The sequence below is a fragment of the Tursiops truncatus genome, chromosome 3, assembly GCF_011762595.2.
Source record: "Tursiops truncatus isolate mTurTru1 chromosome 3, mTurTru1.mat.Y, whole genome shotgun sequence".
Taxonomy (NCBI): Eukaryota; Metazoa; Chordata; class Mammalia; order Artiodactyla; family Delphinidae; genus Tursiops; species Tursiops truncatus.
In genome coordinates this window covers 13,422,470-13,441,837 of record NC_047036.1, presented here as the reverse complement: position 1 = coordinate 13,441,837, position 19,368 = coordinate 13,422,470, and the positions used below count along the sequence as shown (strand labels likewise).

The following is a 19,368-nucleotide window of genomic DNA, read 5'->3' as shown; positions in this document are numbered from 1 at the left end:
AGAGAGATTCTGGAAAACAGAATTCCATCTATCATGCTCAAAGCCTTCAGATGGTACCATCTCACACCACGTGTAAAATCGAAAGGGGCCTCCAAGGACCTGCACCCCTGTGCCCTTATCTCTTACCCCTCTTCCAACCCTACTGGCCTCCTTGCTGGTTCCCAGATGGCTCAGGTGCCCCCCTGCCTCAGCATGTGTGCACTGGACAGGGTTTCCCTGGATAGCGCCACGGGCCACCTCCACTTTCTTAGGTCTCTGAGCAAATGTCCCTTTACTGGACAATTCTTCCTTCTTCACCCTGTATGAAGTGGTATCCCCATTTATTTTCAGCGCTTGTTATCACCTTGAGGCACTATATATTTATTTATTCACTTACGTATTTGCTGTCCTCACTCTGGAATGTGAGCTCCTAAGAAAAGGGACTCTGCACTGTTCACTGCTGTATCCCTCATACCTGGTTCACAGCTGGTGCTCACTAAGCATCTGTTGAATGAATGAATGATTTATAGAGTGCGTACGGTCTTTTCTAAGAAGACCTGATGGGATAATCCAACTTCCAACATTTAAATGTCCTCGGGACGTTGACCGTGGCTGACGTATATCTACATCAAAAAACTAATTATCTGTTCTATAGTTAATTATAATGCCTCTTATTTATGTTGAATTATGAAGTTTACAAAGTGCTTTCATAAACATTTTCTCACTTGATTCTTAAAAAAATCCATTTTACAGATAAGGAAATTAGTGCTGAGGAAGATATCTTTAGATGCCTCTCGAAACATTGTTTCCAACCTCCCTTCCCCTAAGAATGTCTGTTTGCATATGCATTTTCTATGCATATATTTATACTATATATTATATAATAATATATTTTATATATAATGAATATTACATATATAATATATATATAATATATAATGAATATATAGTTATATATGAAGCCCTCATTTAATTGTGTATTTCAGTTCACTGGTTATTACTCTTTAAAATATGTACAGTATATTTTTCGTATATGATATAATTAATAGCCATAGCTGATACACATTATATACATAAATGCATATGTATACATATATTTCATTCTGCTACACAGACTGCACTGATACACATTATATACATAAATGCATATGTATACATATATTTCATTCTGCTACACAGACTGCATATATACTTTTCATTTTCTCTTTGCTTTCCCCAAATCCCTCTGGCAGCTCTAAAGACAGGTGCCTCAACCCTGGCAGCTCTGTGCCTTGGTTGATGACGTCATCTCCAAGGCTTCTAAACGACCACGCGACAGTGCTAACGGGGACTTTTCCTCCCACTCCTGGCAGGCTGCCCAGGAAACTCCTATAAAATTCAGGTCATGGGAATAATGAGGTTCAGAAGCCATGTGCTACCAAGTCAAAGAATTTCAGGAAGGAGCAAAGCATATACTCCAACACTGGAGAACAAAGCTGCAGCTTGGCGAGGCTGCCCACACTACTCCAGTGGGCTCCGTGGTTTTGCAGAACGTGGTTGGTACCCTTCAACTGTAACTTGGAAATCTCCTTTATTTTGAATTTCTTTTTTATACTGACTGTGATCCTGCTTATGCTGAATTTATATGTTCACAGTAGTGGTTGCCCATCTGTGATGTTTTTCAAGATGATATGACAACCTTTGTTCCTAAACTCTTAGTTCCAGTTTCCTATTAAAAAAAAAAAAACCTAGTAAAATCTGCTGCACTCCAGGGAGGATACTCTATTTGGTCCAGGGAGATACCAATATATGCTTGGTTTTTGAAACTAAGCCCCAAATTTCATGAAATACTAGCTGAGCTCAGTTTTGGTAAAGACACTATTTTGATATGCTTGTATCGTTTTAGATCAATAATTTAAAATTTAAGCTTTAGCCTTAATTCTTACAGATTTGCTAAGTTTGGGTTAAAAAGAAAATAAATTGGTTCATGGCTCAGTAGGTAATATCTGTGGCTAGTGGAGGCATTCATACATAAGAGACATGGAGAGAACCTGAGAAATCATTCAATTTAAACTTCAGTTTTTAAAGATGAGGCATCTCAGATTCAGTGAGATTATAGGACTTGTACAGTCAGACTAGGGAAAAGTTTCCTGATCCAAGGTTTCTAATATAGCAGGGATGGTATATATAGCATGCAACTGATGAATTGCATGAGGGATTTACAGTAGATGTGTCAGCATGAAGTGAATATTTAGACACTGGGGCATCAGAAGTCTTGGGAGTGGTGATACCTATATGGGGATTCTTGGAAGAGAGCAACAATTTTAATACACAGATATGGAGCCCAGGTAGTATAAGGTAATAGTATGAGCAAATTCGAGAGACAAGAAAGCATAGAGGCAGAGGGGGAGTGAGGAGTGTTGATAGGCTAGAACATAGGATTTAATGGCAACTAAGATGGGAATGGTCCATTGGGATCAGATCTTGGGGGCCTGCCTTAACATTCAGGGTAAGGAGTAGGGATATTACACAACAGAGAGTGAACAGTATGGGTTGAATAAATCTGGGGATATCTTCAATGAAATCCAGATTTGGTTCAGCTTTCACAAATATGCTCTTCATTACCACTTCCTCTCATTATTGGGGTAATAATATCTACTTCTCTGGGATACAAAAGGCCTGATGAAGACCAACTACTGTCACTGAAGACCAACCTCTGCCCTGCAAGCATCTTAATAACAATGACAATCCAAAAATGATGATAACAGTTATGATTTATTGAATGCTTACTACATAGTTTTCAGCAGAACACACATGTGAGGACTTATCATGAATTAACTCATTTAATCCTCCCAATGAACTCAATTTTACTGGTGAGGAAGTTTTATTTACTGCACACAGCTTCCTAAATGCTCGTTCAGAGTATTAACCAATGACAACTTTGTTTGAACGCTTCAGAGGTCAAGATGACTGTTTAGGGCTTTGACACCCCTCTGTTCACGTCATTACAATATCGTAAAGTGCAGAGATAAAATATGCCTCATTTTTGCCCATATAAAGCTTGTAATGAATTGAGAGAAAGGAATCTTGAAATATACAAGTATACAGTGGCAAAACCCCGTAACACTCTACCTGCTTATACTCAAAAGGTAGACACCTGGGAGGAAACCTTCAGCTTACCGGGCATCAGGCAGGGAAGGCTTTACTTAAGGGATGCTTGCGCTGGGGCTCCAACAATGAGAAATCTGTTAAGAGGGCTGTTGGGGAGAGGCAGGGGGCAGAGGAGGGAATGGCACGCAGGTCAGAGAGTGCCCATACATCACAGTGTGCACAGGCATGATGTGTTGGGAAATGCAACTGGTTCTATAGAAGGGAGCGCTGAGGTTACATAGGAAAGGCGTGAGGTTTGAACTTGAAAAGGGCAGCTCACAAAGGGCCATATATACTCTGCTGAGGAACTTTTTCCTGTATGTTGTGAGGAGGAATTGGAGATTTTATGTAGGAAAATGAATGGTGAGACTTGCAGTCTGAAGACATCCTTTTGGAGGCTGGCTGTGTGGAGGGCGGGTTGATGAGGTTGAGATGGGTGTAGGGACAATGATGGGGGAAGCACGCATACAGGCTGGCAGGTAGGGGAGAGGGGACGGACTCGAGATTCTGGGGAAGTAGAATCACAGGGACAGGATTCAACTGGTCTGATATAAAAGATTAGGAAGAATAGTAAGGAGGACTCCCAGATCTCCAATTACAGGGGACCCTTTTGAAGCCATTTCACTTGTAATAATCACAAGATTTTATACTTTAAAAATTGGTTAGGGGCTTCCCTGGTGGCGCAGTGGTTGGGAGTCCGCCTGCCGATGCAGGGGACACGGGTTCGTGCCCCGGTGCGGGAAGATCCCACATGCCGCGGAGCGGCTGGGCCCGTGAGCCATGGCCGCTGAGCCTGCGCGTCCGGAGCCTCTGCTCCGCAACGGGAGAGGCCGCGACAGTGGGAGGCCCTCGTACCGCAAAAAAAAAAAAAAAAAAATGGGTTAGTCTTAATATATTCCATTGATGTTTAAAGATGTCATTAATTGTGATATTTAATTTTATGTGTCAGCCTGACTAGGGGACAAAATGCCAAGATATTTGGCTAAACCTTATTTCTGGTGTGCCTGTGAGCGTGTTTCTGGTTAAGATTAACATTTGAACCGGGGAACTCAGTCAAGCAGTCTGCCCTTCTCAGTGCAGAGGGACACCATCCAATCTGTTGAGGGTCCGAATAGAACAAAAGGTGGAGGATGGAGAACTCTCCCTCTGCCTAAACGTTTGAGCTAACACAGTGGTCTCTTCCTGCCTTCGGACCGAGACTTACACCATCAGCAACCCTGGTTCTCAGACTTTTAGACTCAGACTAACTGCATCACTGGTTTTCCTGGGTCTCCAGCTTGCAGACGGCAAACTGTAGGACTTCTCAGATGCCGTTAATTGTGTGAGTCAATTCTTCTTCATAAATCTCTTTATATATATACTATTGGTTCTATTTCTCTGGAGAACCCTGACTAAACTTTAATAAAAGGTAATAAGTGATAATGAAAAAACACTAGAGCTAGTTATAGTAACTTTCAGTGACGTGAAAAGATGACTTTCAAGGTGGGCATGCTAGGGATGGGAGGGGCAGTCTCACGTCCTCTGGGGGAATTAGGCTCTAGACCAGCGATGAGTCTTCCAAAGTCAAGTTTATTGCCATTGAGGAGGTGGTCACTGTCAGAGGCCAGCTGTAAGACCCAAAGGGAATGAGGCATAGGTGAAATCACAATTTCTAGATTCCCTCAGAACTGGAGGGCACAGTTCAGAGGTGGTGATACAAATCCATCCCTATGGCTTGTTGGGTCCTTCAAGTTCATCTACCTGAAAATACCCATCACCACTCCTGCCAATATCTACAATTATGTGCTCTCGGTGAGTCAGAGCTTCCCCTGTGTACACAGTCTTTATATACCCAGATCACAGCGTGTCATCGGAAGACATGTGAAGAAGATACATAAATATTTTAGGTTCTGCAACGGGGCAGGTTGATAAAGACGAAGGGCATCAAGGCTTCCATGATGGTTAGCAAAGGGACCAAGCAGGATCGAAGCCCAGAAATTTCCATTCTCAAATAGCCAAAGTAGTTTCTGCATTTCTGAATTTCAAACGGACTCCAAGGACAGAATACAATTACTTGCAGCCTGTACTGAGGGTGCATGGGCTGCCCCTTTAACTAAGATGAGGATTCCAAAAATGAGTCATTTTCTAATCTGAGAAAATGAGGTGTTTATAAAAGAGGCCCACAAGCTTCAGAATCTTAGCCTGTTAAAGAATCCAATCCCTTAGCCCCCCGTCCCCCCCCTTTTTTTTTAAACGAAGAGGAAACACATCTAGAGAAAGCTGTGAATTGTCCCAAATCACAGAGTTCTGAAACTAGTTTCTACCACATCACAATGCTTTCTTTTTCCAGAAATCCTTGGGGGGAAAATGTAAGAAAACCTTTTAGTTTCCTGCTTCTTTATGCCAACAGCTGCTCATGACGAACTGAACATACAGTTTCTATGGCTTTGTCCTGGAGCCAGCTGAAGGAGGGGGGCAAAGAGCTGCTTTCCAGCAAGGGAAAGAATCTGCGAGAAATAATTGACTGTCATCTGAAATATTTTCAGATGTCGGTTTTCAAAAGAGAGAGCGAGCTCAGAGAGGCGATTTTTACCTCAGCTTTTGCCGGAGGGTATCATTTACCTCAGATGCTTGCAAATCCCCAATTCTGTTTATTCACCCGTCACAGTGGTTTTTACTTCTTGACCCTCTTCCCCAACAATCCCTGAGGTTGTAGCTCACGCTGTTCATTTCTTTAACTCCCTGATGCATCTTACACATTTCAGCCTCTCGAATGTTCGTCTTCTGACTGAGCAGTGGATGAGATAAAGAAAGGCTGTTAGTCCGGCTGGATCCACGTCTGTCTGGCGCCTAAGTATGAGTCTGGGTTTTAATTCTTCCTGCCTGAGAGAGCGTTTCAAGCAAAGCAGCCATGCTGGGATTTCCTTCATTTTTAAAAGGAACTAAAAAGGCTCTCCCTGGTGGGCCCTAACCTTGCACTACTAATTGAGAACTGTGCTTGAGAAAAGGTGCAAAATCAACCCAAGGGTGAGGAGAGTAGGGGTGAAATGTGAAGAGGTGCTTGGCCATGATGGATTTTCCCCAATGTCTGCAAAATGGTGAACAATCACAATCACAGGCCACAACACAGAATCAGCTTAGACACAGCACACAGGCTCCGTGAAACAGTAACCAGTGGACGTCAGGGCACTTTCTAAACTACCTCCGTTTGAGTTAGAGTTGGTTCCTATTTATCTGTGATTAGATGTTTAGTTCCCATTATCTACGGTTGCTCTGAAATTACTTTGAGAATGACGGGGAGGAAAGACACGCTTAAAAGTCACCCCAACTTGAACTGCCGGACAAAAGGTGCTTCTAGTTCCTCTAAGAAGTTGACATCATTTGATGAAAGGCATACCTCTGGCCCCCAGGGTCATGCTTCCGCAAAGACAGTCTTTCAGGAAGAAGAGTCAGCCTCCTGACCCCTGGCTATCACAAGGGGGACCCTTCCCAGGTGGCAGTGTCCTTTACGGGTTCGGGATGGTGCACTGGGAAGGGCCTGCCGATGGCAGGTCAGTGGCCACGTACCTGACACATCCAGATGCTCCAGATTGGGACAGAGGGACACCACATCGAAGACTGCCTCGTTGGAGATATTGTAGCAGCCCGAGACTTCCAGCCGCCGGAGCTCCGGGCAGCGCTGGGCAATGGTGTAAAGACCTCGGTCCGTGAGCCGCCTGCAGCCACTGACACTTACGGTTTCCAGCATGAGACAGACGTTGGGTGTGTCCTGACAGAGCCTGCGGGTCAGCACCTTGAGGGCGCGGTCCACGTTGACGGTCTCGCCCGTCAGGCGGATAGTCCTCCAGAGGCGCGGGTCCCAGGCCAGGTTGTACCAGCGGCGGCACACGCGGGCGCAGCGGCACAGCTGGTTGGTGGGCAGGAAGGAGAAGATCTGCACCATGGCGTGGTCCGGGAGCCGTTCGATGCTGGCCTGCTCCTTCGGGGGCCGGGAGGCGAGCCGGATGAGCGGGTGGGTGAGACGGGTCGGGGGCGGGGAGTGGACCATGGCCACCGTCTCCCCGGTGACGGAGGACGAGGAGGTGGACGAGCCCCTTCCATTCTGAAATCCCGGCAGGTTGGGTGGACATATCAGGGCTGGGCTGGGCGTGCTCAGTGTGCGCATGCTCAGGTCGGAGTCTGGCAAAGGACATAGATAGAGCAAAGGGTTAAGGATGGCCAGAGCGGAGCCCCGGGAAGGAGGCAAGGGAGGTGACACTCAGGCCACCGACATCCTTCCTGGGCCGACCCCTGCTGAATCCGTCACCGGAAGTGGAAGCACATGCACGTTTCACCCATTCCAGAAAAGGGCTAATCCTCCCATATCTACATCAGGGGTGGGCACACTATCTGTGAAAGGCCAGATAAGAAATAGTTGAGGCACTGCAGGCCACATGGGTTCTGTCTCTGTTGCAATTATCCAGCCCTGCTGTTCTAGTGCAAAAGCTGCCATAAACAATTCGTAAACAAGCAGTCGCGGCTATTTTTCCATAAAATTTGTCCTGTAAAAACAGGTCAGCTGATCTGGTCCAAGGGCTAGAGTCTGCTGACCTTTGATCTACGTTAATGGCGATTATCTAAAGGGCACAAGGGCTGTAGTGTGCTGACCTTTGATCCACGTTAATGGCGATTATCTAAAGGGCACAACTTCAAAGTTTCATTATTTCTATACTGGGAAGGAAGCTCATACGTTATGAACACAAACTGATTTACTTTTCTGATTATACTTCAGTTAGGCAGATGGTTACGCTTCACTTACGAATGAGGGGAATGTGTTTCCCAAGAGGGGAAGACTGGCCAGTGGGTATAGAGAACATTTGCTGTCTCTGCCCTCACCTGCCCCCTAGGGTTCAGTCCCCCATCTTTTGATAACCGTACCCCAAACTCTGCGGTCTGAGTTCTGGGGAGCCCCTGCTTCCTTCCTCCATTAGATCTAGCACTTCAGATGGTATTTCCAGGCCTTGAATATCTGTGGCAATACTTATTTTTCCTTCTTAGTAATCATTCCTCCCTTTGCATTTGAATACTGTGACTCATATTCTGTTCCTCAGAACCAGAAAGATCACTTGATGAAGATGCAAGTGGTTTTTGTTTATGAGGGATTGAGAGTTCTTTAGAATACTGCTTTAAGAAGTCTGCTCATTTCATAGCTGCCCCTCTCCCAACCTTGAGAGACATATATACATATATATGGAAGAATTTATTCTCGTGCTATATAAATATATTTATATAATAAATATTTTACATATTTAGATGGATAGATTTATTTAGGAAGACATTTATTCTCTTTGTAAATATGTTTATATATTTCATACAGATGTGTGAATATACATATATATATGTATATATACATACAGATATATATATATATATATAGAGAGAGAGAGAGAGAGAGAGAGAGAGAGAGAGGGAATGAATTTACCTCCAAAATACACATTTCTTTATCTGTGAAATAAGTGAGTTCATCTAGATAATTTCTAAGTCATTTCCAGCTCTAATTATAGCTCTAAAGACTTAAACAAAAATTCTATCCTCGTGTGCTTTTTCACATTTCGTACCTTCAGAATTTTCAAACACTTGTCTTTTCAAAGAACTTCCGGCAATAACGTATAACACAAGAACTTCTGACACAGGACATCTCTGCTGTCTACTTGTAGTTTTCCTATTGATATACTTTTTCTATTTCTATGTTTTCTTTTGAATTTACTTCTCTGTAACCTAACACTGAGACTGTCCTACACATGTCCACCATTATTGCTCCTGGAGCATCCTTAAATTATCTGTCCACCCCTCTCCCACCGACAGACCTATACATACACCTTGTCTGCCTTTTGAAATGCAAACACCTTTTGTGACTGAGTGCAAATGTCACCTCCACTAAGAATACTTCCTTAGTGTCTTTGAGATATAATTAATCCCTTCCCTTTGGAAATTCCCACCCTTTGTTATACAGGCATGTGTGAATTTATCTTTCCCTAATGTGGCTCATTGTATTATTTTTCTCACTTTTGCATTTCTCCCTATATCCCCGTATCCTTTGTCACGTATCTTTGCAGTCTTCCTAGGCAGAGTATATTTCTTCGGTCCAGTGATGTTGGCTTTGGCCTTGTGACTTGCTTTGGCTAGTGAATATCAGGGGATGTGATTTGTCCAAAGCCGGTTGTGTGGTTGGGCTTGCCCACCTGCTTCTGTCATCACCATGGGAAGAACATGGTTGACTGGTCCACTGATCTTAGGATGACGAGAGGCCCATCATCTCATCAGATGAGCAGACAGAACTGGCCCCAACCTGCAGCTCAGGGCCAAGCTCAACCAAGCCTGGCTGGAGTCAATGGATGCCCAGATGAACCACAGACGTGGGAGCTAGAATACTGAGTTTTGGGATGATTTGTACCACAGTATTGCTGCGGCAACAGATGACAGATATGTCTTCTATTACACTAAAAACTCCTTTGAGACAGGATTAAATCCTTTTCTTATTGTGTCCTGGCAGCCCCTGACGTAGGTTTATGGTACATAGTAGGTGCACATAAATGTCTTGAATGGAAAGGAAATATTTATATGTTTAAAAAGGATTAATACCTAGCTTGGCATGTACTTTTCTATCCCAGGTGGTATACATACTGCATTTTAAGTCATTCATAAGAAAAGAAATATGTACTTCTCTCTTTTGTAATCAGCTACAATAAACAGTAAATCTTTAAGGAAAAGCTTAAGTGTAAACCGATTAGGGATTTCAGAACTGCCATCCAAGCTACCACGGTACTAACCATCATGACATGAACTCCAAGAATTGCCTCTGAAGTTACCATTTTTCTTAGGCAGTTGAACAACTTCTTTTGGACCAGGAAGGAGGGGCAATCTTAGGCTTTCAGCTCTGACATTTTAGCAGCTGTGAGGGCTCTCAAGTCTCTCTCCTGCCTGCCTACATTCTGTTCGTCTTGAAAGAGAAGACACTTAATTGTTCTGTGGAGACCTGCACGGCTTGATTTAGGCCCCCGAGGAATGAACTATACTTACGGTGGAGGTGGAGTGGATTCCTAAAACCTGCATCTATAACGGGTTCACTTTTCGTCTCTCTTTCATACTCCCAGCACTGGATTATAGGAATGCATCCAGATTGCCTAGCACTGCTGTGCATTCAGTAACGCTTTTAGTTTTTTCTTTCTTTTCTTTGCCAATAATCATGCCCTGGTATTAAGGGAATTCACACTCAGAAAAAGATGGCAGTCTGGCACCTCCGTCGGGAAAATTCTGCCCTGGGAGACTCAGGAGCACGGTAATGGCTCTCCTCTCTAGTGCTTGGCAACAGGATTCTCATCAGTAATTCACGATGGCTCTGCACTGCTCCCCAAGGTGGGAGTAGAGTAGGGGAGTCTGGGGGATTTCAGCCAGGACACCTGGATGTGTCTTTTTCCAGAGCGTACACCAGGTTTCTCTGAGTTTTTCCTATTTATTCTACAGTAGGTCAAAAACCCTCTGAGAATTTTTGCAAGGATACAGTTTGTCATAATTGAATAAATAGCACCCGATAATTATAAAAATAATGAAGAATGATAAGTAATGCTATGGTCTGAACGTTTCTAGCCCTCTCAAAACCATGCTGAGTGAATCTTAACCCCCAAGTTGATGGTCCTAGGGGTGGGGCCTTTGGGAGGTGATTAAGTCATGAGAGTAGAACCCTCATGAATGGGATTAGTGCCTTTATAAAAGAGACCTCACAGAGCTAGCTCTTACTTCTGCCTCGTGAGGTGACAGTGAGAAGGCAGATGTCTACGAGGAAGTGGGCCCTCACCAAACACCGAGTCTGCCAGCAGCCTCTTGGACTTGCAGCCTCCAGAACTGTGAGAAATACATTTTTGTTGTTTATAAGTCACCCAGTGCCTTTCTGCAATAGTAGCCTGAACAGACTAACACAATAACACCTGGAGATATTTATATCTAGATGTTGTCACAAAGTATCTTTTCTTGATATTTTATATCCAGAAACGTATATATTTGGGGAAATAGAAATACGTAAATATATTTTTTTCGCAGAATACATGCACACACATACACGTAAGCACATATTTTTAATTTGGAAATAAGCGCTATTATGGAAAAAGTATGCATAGCTTGCCACACAGTTTCTTTTACCCTTTGATACTTGGAGCCATTTATTGCCACAAGCGATGACTTATATAAACAGGAAGTACTTTTTCCATATAGAACTATCAAGAGTCCTAGAGTATCAATGTCTATGTGCCAGGAAAAGGTAGTATGGCTTCAAATTCAAAACAAGGACCATTTCCGCTACCAAGTCATGTATTCCATGTGCCCATGGCACTGCAGAAGGACCTAGTGCTCTCTTTGTACATTGTTTTCTCTCCTATGTCCTTTTCAGAGGACTGGCAGCTAAATGGACATTGGCAACAGCTGCTAATTTTTCTGATAGAGCTTAGAAACAAGGATGCTGATGCCCTGATACCTGGACACACACACAGAGAGGAAAGGATCAAAGACAAATATTAAGACGATAGAGTTAGAAGAAACCTGGAACCCTCCTCCTGGCCTTGTGACATTGCAAGACAAACAGAAGCAGAAAGAAAGATGACTTTATATGAACTTAGAATATGACTTCAGAATATTTTGTAGGAATGAACATATTTTCATATCTGAATACCTATTCCAAGTGAATTTCTACCTATCTGATGTCTTGAGGGCAAACTCAACCTGTTTATCTTAGCAGTAGGGTGATACCCATTGGGAGATAACACAGTATAACAATAACTGAGAGGATATTATCACTACTTTTTTTTTTTTTTGCGGTATGCGGGCCTCTCACTGCCGCGGCCTCTCCCGCTGCGGAGCACAGGCTCCGGACGCGCAGGCTCAGCGGCCATGGCTCACGGGCGCAGCCACTCCGCGGCATGTGGGATCTTCCCAGACCGGGGCACGAACCCGCATCCCCTGCATCGGCAGGCGGACTCTCAACCACTGCGCCACCAGGGAAGCCCCCAGGCATTATTTTGAGCAGGGAAAATAGCACTGGCAGAAAGTACCAAGTGAAATATACATCTCCAAAAGCTTCTATGAAGAATCAAATCTACTGATGCTTGCATTAAGTGTCCTTAAATTCTGAGAAGTCCTTTTGATAACTGGAAATGGGGATCACGAAATGGCACAGAGTAGCTTGTTTAAAAGCCCTTCTTCGCTGCTGCTTCTGTGGTATCCACATGGCCATGAGGCGCAGATACCACCCACAGCGTTCTTGGCAAGAATCATTGGAAGGGGGGTATGCAAAAGCCGCTTGGATCACTCCTTTGAAGATCAAATGTCCCCTGAAATATCAGGACAAGGAATGCCCAAACTCTTAGGAGACAAATACATCTTCATCACATATGAAAAATTTCCGGAATGTACAAGGTAGGTGGCTTTTGAAATTTACCAAGACTGCTGTCTACTCTGCAGACAATCTATGAGCAAACCTTTTTCAAAAAGAAATACATGAATTGGTAACGGAATCAGTTAAAGGTACACTCAATGAATTACGTCGTTGTAGGATGGATCAGTGAATGGACGGATGGACAAACAGACAAAGCTATAAAAGGAAAAATGATAAAATCTGCAAAATAGGACATGTTTGGTTAATTTCACATATAAAAATGGAATTGGAGGGCTTCCCTGGTGGCGCAGTGGTTGAGAGTCCGCCTGCCGATGCAGGGGACGCGGATTCGTGCCCCGGTCTGGGAGGATCCCACATGCCGCGGAGCGGCTGGGCCCGTGAGCCATGGCCGCTGAGCCTGCGCGTCCGGAGCCTGTGCTCCGCAACGGGAGAGGCCACAACAGTGAGAGGCCCGCGTACCGGAAAAAAAAAAAAATGGAATTGGGAAAGAGGTTGTCAGTTATGAATGTGTAAGACTCTAAGAAAGATAGAGATGAACACATGTGAATGTCATGAAAGCAGAATGGGAGAATTTAAGGAGAAGTGAACAAACCGTTTTTTGCAATAGTACATGTATTTTGTGGCCTGTGTCTCTTAATGATATCGGGAAGCTGGATATATCCCCCAAACCGAAAAAGAACATAAAAACACACACCACTGATGTCTGCAGGAAAATATACAGAATAAACTGCAAGGAATACATACACAGGGATAGACACTGGGTATGAAAATTCAGTAGGCTGCGCTGCTGCAGATTCTTGGATTACAGATTTATAGGCAGAAAAGAAAGTGACGATTCATTTATTCACTGGATCATTTAACACACATGCTTACTGTTGCCTGAGTGCCCAGTGTGGTCTGGAAAGCAGGAGTTTTTGCACTTGAGTAGATTATAAAGCAAATGTTCCCGACCCACCTCCTTTCTGCACTGCAGCCCCATTCAAGTACATCCACAGCAAAGACTCTGCCCTTTCCAATTGCTTGTAGCCTTTAGGGAGAGAGAAAAAAAGACTCTCTGTTGAGAATGTGCCTGAATCACACAAAATCCAGGATGGAAAAGGATAGAAAAGTACGTCTAAGTCTGAAAACATAGTTTTCAGGAGTCCAAGGTAAGGACAGTGAATATAAAATCTCCTAGTAGTGGAAAACATTTGAATTAAAGAATATTTTTGGTAAACTTTTGGATTTCCTCAACATGAGGCTAATTTTTATTTCATACAATGGAGATTGTAAATCAAATGAATAGAATTATACTTTTTTATACTGATATTTTCATCTGTTTTCTAAAATAAGAGACAGTGGATACTTTAAAATTTAAGAACTCATGGCTCCATTAATAATTTCAAACATTTCCAAGTATGTGAATTATGTGCGAATGATGTGCTTTATGCTGTTAAATTAAATATGTAAAGAATACCAAAAAGTATAGCTGTCTTTTTCTGGAGGGAAAACCCTATGACCTTTTATTCTCATGGTTTCAAAAGTCCTGGAAATTTTACCTCTTCAGTAATTATACTACAGTATCAAAAATATTCAAGGCATCTCACACATACATGCTTATTAGACACATTTTCTTCTAACTAGATAGCTGCCCGTTTTGTACAAGTTTTTATTTTCAAGCCACTGCTGTTTACACTCTAGGAAGTCATATTTACATTGCACTGGCCTTTCAATGTCAAAATTTACAAAGCAACTCTGCATTTTCCCCCTCTGATTACCAAAACTTTTGTGCAAGATGCTTTCCATTGTAAGCTGCCTTTCTACTCAAGAACTCTTGCCATAAAAAGCAAAGTTTCTTTTCTTAGCTTAAACTCAAGCTTAAAAAAATAGATCCACAAAACCTAGCTAGTAAAAAAAAAAATACAATCTAAGAGATCTTTCTCTTCTTGTTTTATTTCAAAATATTTTCTTTTAATGTGGTTCACATCAAAGACACACCCTAGAACTTATTTGAGGTATTGGTTGCTATGAAGTGGAAATTTATACAGACAAGGTTAATCCTGCATTTTACCTGGGAGGGGTTACCTTTAGGACTCAAGGGTTCTTGTTGGGAATGTCCTTCAGAAGGTGGCACCCCCCAGGATCAGATTATGGCTAAGACTTCTGCCCAAGAATAAAAACCCTGCTTTGTCAGTCACCTGGATCAGTCCTATAAAGGTAGAGGTATGGTGATTGGTCCCTGAAATCTTGACGAGGGCGTGAGGGTCCTCTCATATCAGGGGATATAGTCTAGTCCAACGCCTGGCTCTATTTTTATGCTTAACACCAATTCCTCAATTTATCCAGTTTTTGACTCTAAACTGATTTGAGTGTGGAGTCTATTTTGTCCTTTAGCTCCTCTAAAAAAGAACAGTCACACTGCTAAGGAAGCTTTTAACCCACGTTGCCCTAAAAGCCGTAATATTATATAATCAATGAAATGTACAGAATGGCACCTTGGGAATCTATAGTGCAGGATCATTTTGTCTGCAACGCAGAGTATCTAGAAAGGATCTTTTAGACAATTTATTCCCGAGGAAGTATCAAGTGGCCTCAGAAACTATGTAAGAGTCCTGGATTATAATTCACAGCCTCCTTATGGCTTTACTTTGTGTTGAAATGATAACTTCCTAGTACTTTTTAAAAAGTCTGTAAAATGGCAAAGGGAGATGACCTTACACTATTTAGTCTTTAATGGAAAGCAGGATATTTTATCCCTGAGTACCACTGCTATTAGACGCAACCCTTTTCAAAAGGTGAGGAGATATTCTCCTTTGGGTAGAGCATGTTTTTAGAACCACTTTAACCATTTGTTCATCTTCCTTTGTAATAAAAAGAAAGGTTCAGATTCAAAGTCTTTGACAGGCAGCAGTTATTTAGCTAGCATTTAGTAACATTTTAATGTTTTGTAAAAATGATTCTTTATAATTTACTCTTATTTAAAATTCATTTAATTATGACAAACGATACTGGTCTTTCAAGTAAGGTTATGAATATCTGGCTTTTAAATAACTTAAGTTTACTTTTAAAAATATTAAGTGATAATATTTAATAGTACAGGTGTGAAGAGATATGGCAAAGATCATGATGGCATTTGTAAATGTCTCAAGTTTAGGAAACACTGTTAAGGTGAAAAGAACATTGAAGACGGATGAACTTGGATTCCTGCCTCTGTGTTACTATGTGCAACTTGCATCATGTGAGACAAGATGCTGAAACTCCAGGGGCCACCAACCTCCTCTTTCGTAAACTGGAAATAATTCCACCCACTTTACAGAGTAGTTAGGTGGAGTCCATGAAAGGTTAAGATATTGCTATCTGTAGAAGTGTTTGACAAAAATTATAAATCTCTACTGAGGACCTCATGGGAAAGAACTTCTGGGCTCTCCTGCTATGGGGCTGAGTTTTTAGGGGCATACTCTTCTGGATTTCCAGTGAGCAGTCTCTTGGCCATCTTCTCCTGCCCCACTAGATTTCATGTATAGTCCCACCTTCATAAATTTCTTATTGTTGCTGCCACAAACCTTTGAAATGTCTTTCACGTCAATGGGGGGTGATAGGGGGAGAATAAAGATAAATACAATATAGATAAAAATCCATGGTTAGAGCACAATGTACTTTTGGTGAACAAAATATGACCACTGCATTTACTGGCAAAAGAATACTGTAATGGTGAAAGTCTTTTCTCATAGTTTATTATATATTTTTTTTTTTATGTCACGGTGGACTGCTCTCTCCTTGAAATTTCTCTCCTGGTTTTGCAGCACCTTTCTCTCTTCTGCTTTTCCTTTCTCCTTCTCAGGAGCTGTTTTCTCACCCTCTTCCGTGGTGCACCACTTATACACCAGTGTTTCCACAGAGTTTCATCGTTAATTCTTCTGTTAGCAGCTGCCCCCCTCCTCACCGTGGGCTCATGCGCTCACAAGGCTTCAGCAAGTGCCTCTAAGCTAATGACTCCTGAAACTCAAGTTCCAGTCTAGACCATGCTCTTTCTGCATATCTCGCCCAAACATTAAATACATATAGCCAAATACCTGCTAGAACAGTGCTGCCTACTATGGTAGCCACTAGCCATCTAAGGCTACTAGAAATTCAATTTATTAAAATTAACCCAAAAATTCAGCTCCTTGTGTGCACATTTCAGGACTCACTAGCCACATGTAGCCAGCGGCTGTTGTACCAGACAGCACCGATACAGTACAATTCCATCACTGTAGAGAGTTCTACTGGACAGTGCTATCTATACTAACTCTTTCCCACAAGTGTATCTCCAATACAATATGTACAAGACTGAATGCATCAATACCCTTTGGGAAACAACCTTTTCCTGTTACTTTCTGTATTGGTGTTAAGGTATTACTGCTGGTCAAGTCTGCCTCCTAAGCTGGAAATCTGGGAATCACCTTGAATCCTACCTGTATCTAATAAGTTGTCAAGTCCCTCACTTTGATTAGTTTATGGAACTAGGATTCCCCTCCCTTTCTCTGTCTCCACTGCTATCTCCTCAGTTCAAGTTTTCATCATCTCTGTCTTCTCTCAACAACTCCTTGACTGATAGCCCTTACTCTGGCCTTCCTTCCAATTCTCCAGCACTCTAATATAGCCTTGGCACTGCATTTAGAGTCAATTTTCTAAAATATGGTCCAAGTCCCCTGCAACAAAACCTTGAATGGCTCATACCTTTCGTTGGGGTTTGAACTGGGTCCCCTACAAAATTATGCTGAAGTCCTAACCCCTGGTACCTGTGAATGTGGCCTTACTTGGAAAAAGAGTCTTTGAAGACGTAATCAAGTTAAGATGCAGTCATACTCAATTAAGGTGATTCCTAATCTGATATAACTGGTGTCCTTACAAGAAAAGAAAGCAGAGACACAGGGAGAGAAAACACAGAAACAGACACAGAGGTAAGATGGCAGTATAAAGATCGAGGCAGAAACTGGAGTTATGCTGCCATAAACCAAGGAACATCGGGCCACCAGGAGCTGAAAGAGGCAAGAAAGGATCCTTCTCCGTGTCCCTTCCAGCACCTTGATTTTGGACTTCTAGCCTCCAGAACTGTGAAACAAGAAATTCTGTTAAGTTACCTGGTTCGTGTACTTTGTAACGGTAGCCCCGAAAACGAGTACACTTCTTCCCATACTTTTTAACTGAATGATTATTATGTGCCGGACATTGCATTAGGCACTACCTAGGTAACAAAGTCTAATCTTTCTTACAGTGTGTAGGAGACGCTTCCCCCAAGTTCACATCTCAGAGCACGTGCTCATGTTGCTCTCCTGGCCTAGAAGTTCTTTTCCCCCAGACTAACTGGTTGATTCCCAGTCATTGCTCCAGTTCCCAGTAGGAGGTCAGCTTCTCTGTCAAGCCTTTCCAGATCCACCCAGGCTGAATTATTTAACTACTTTTACTGTTGCACAGAATTGTAGCTGTACCATGGCCCTTTTCACACAGTGTCTCTCCACCCACCAGACCGCAAGCACCTTGAGTCCAGGAGCTGTTCTCCTGCATCTCTAAGTCAATCAGGAGTCACAACTGGATTCGGCCACCAAGAAACTGTCTACCTAAAGAGCAAAAGGAAATGTTCTTTGCTTGGCCCTACAACAAACCCCTTTCAGTTTTCTTTTGTCTGGAGTTGGAAATATTTATAGGAAGTCCAGATTTTCTTCCCATTATGAAGGAATTACGTCTGCATAAACCCATCATAAGTTGAAAATATCTTAAGTTGAAAGTGCATTTAATACACCTACCCTACCGCACATCATAACTAGCCAAGCCTACCTTAAACATGCTCAGAACACTTACATGAGAACACAGTTGGGCAACATCATCTAACACAAAGCCTTTTTTTTTTTTTTTCTTTTCGGTACGCGGGCCTCTCACTGTTGTGGCCTCTCCCATTGTGGAGCACAGGCTCCGGACGTGCAGGCTCAGCAGCCATGGCTCACGGGCCCAGTCGCTCCGTGGCATGTGGGATCTTCCCGGACCGGGGCACGAACCCGTGTCCCCTGCATCGGCAGGCGGACTCTCGACCACTGTGCCACCAGGGAAGCCCACACAAAGCCTATTTTATAATAAAGTGTTGAATATCTCATGTAATGTATTGAATACTGTACTGACAGTGAAAAAGAGAATAGTGGTCTGGGTAGTGTTTACCCTCGTGATCATGTGGTTGACTGACAGCTGGCTCATTGCCACTAGCCAGCATCATGAGAGAGCGTGGCACCGCATCATGTCAGGCTGGGAAAAATCAAAGTTCAACATTTGCATATCACTTTTACACCATCATAATGCTGGAAAGTCATAAGTCGGGGACTGCCTGGTACTTGGAGCAACCAGATGGTTCAGACTGAACGAGCTGGAACATCTCTGTCCTTCATCAACATCTCACCTTTGGCCCTCCACTTAATTTAGGCTGAGGTAGCATACACACTTAGTTTAAAAATATTCGTTGGACTTCCCTGGTGGCACATTGGTTAAGAATCCACCTGGCAATGCAGGTGACACGGGTTTGAGCCCTGGTCCGGGAAGATCTCACATGCTGCAGAGCAACTAAGCCTGCAAGCCACAACTACTGAGCCTGTGCTCTAGAGCCCGCGAGCCACAACTACTGAAGCCTGCCTAGAGTCCGTGCTCTGCAACGAGAAGCAACAAGAGAAGCCACCGCAATGAGAAGCCCGCGCACCGCAACGAAGAGTAGCCCGCGCTCGCCGCAACTAAAGAAAGCCCACACGCAGCAATGAAGACCCAACGCAGCCAAAAATAAATAAATAAAATTTTTAAAAAATTCGTCTACTCGGAAAATATTTAAAAAGACACATGCACACACAAAAACAATCTGT

The 19,368-nt window shown here is 43.0% G+C and overlaps 1 protein-coding gene across 3 annotated transcripts in view; it reads right to left on the bottom strand.

Annotated features, from left to right (window-relative positions):
• Window positions 1-19,368, bottom strand: part of FBXL7 (F-box and leucine rich repeat protein 7) — a 416,516-nt gene that overhangs the window by 4,198 nt on the left and 392,950 nt on the right. For all 3 annotated transcript variants that reach the window (XM_073802027.1, XM_019951132.3, XM_073802028.1), the window contains one exon: window positions 6,655-7,266. In XM_073802027.1, coding sequence (XP_073658128.1) covers window positions 6,655-7,266 — 612 coding nt within the window. The remainder of the gene's footprint in view (window positions 1-6,654; window positions 7,267-19,368) is intronic.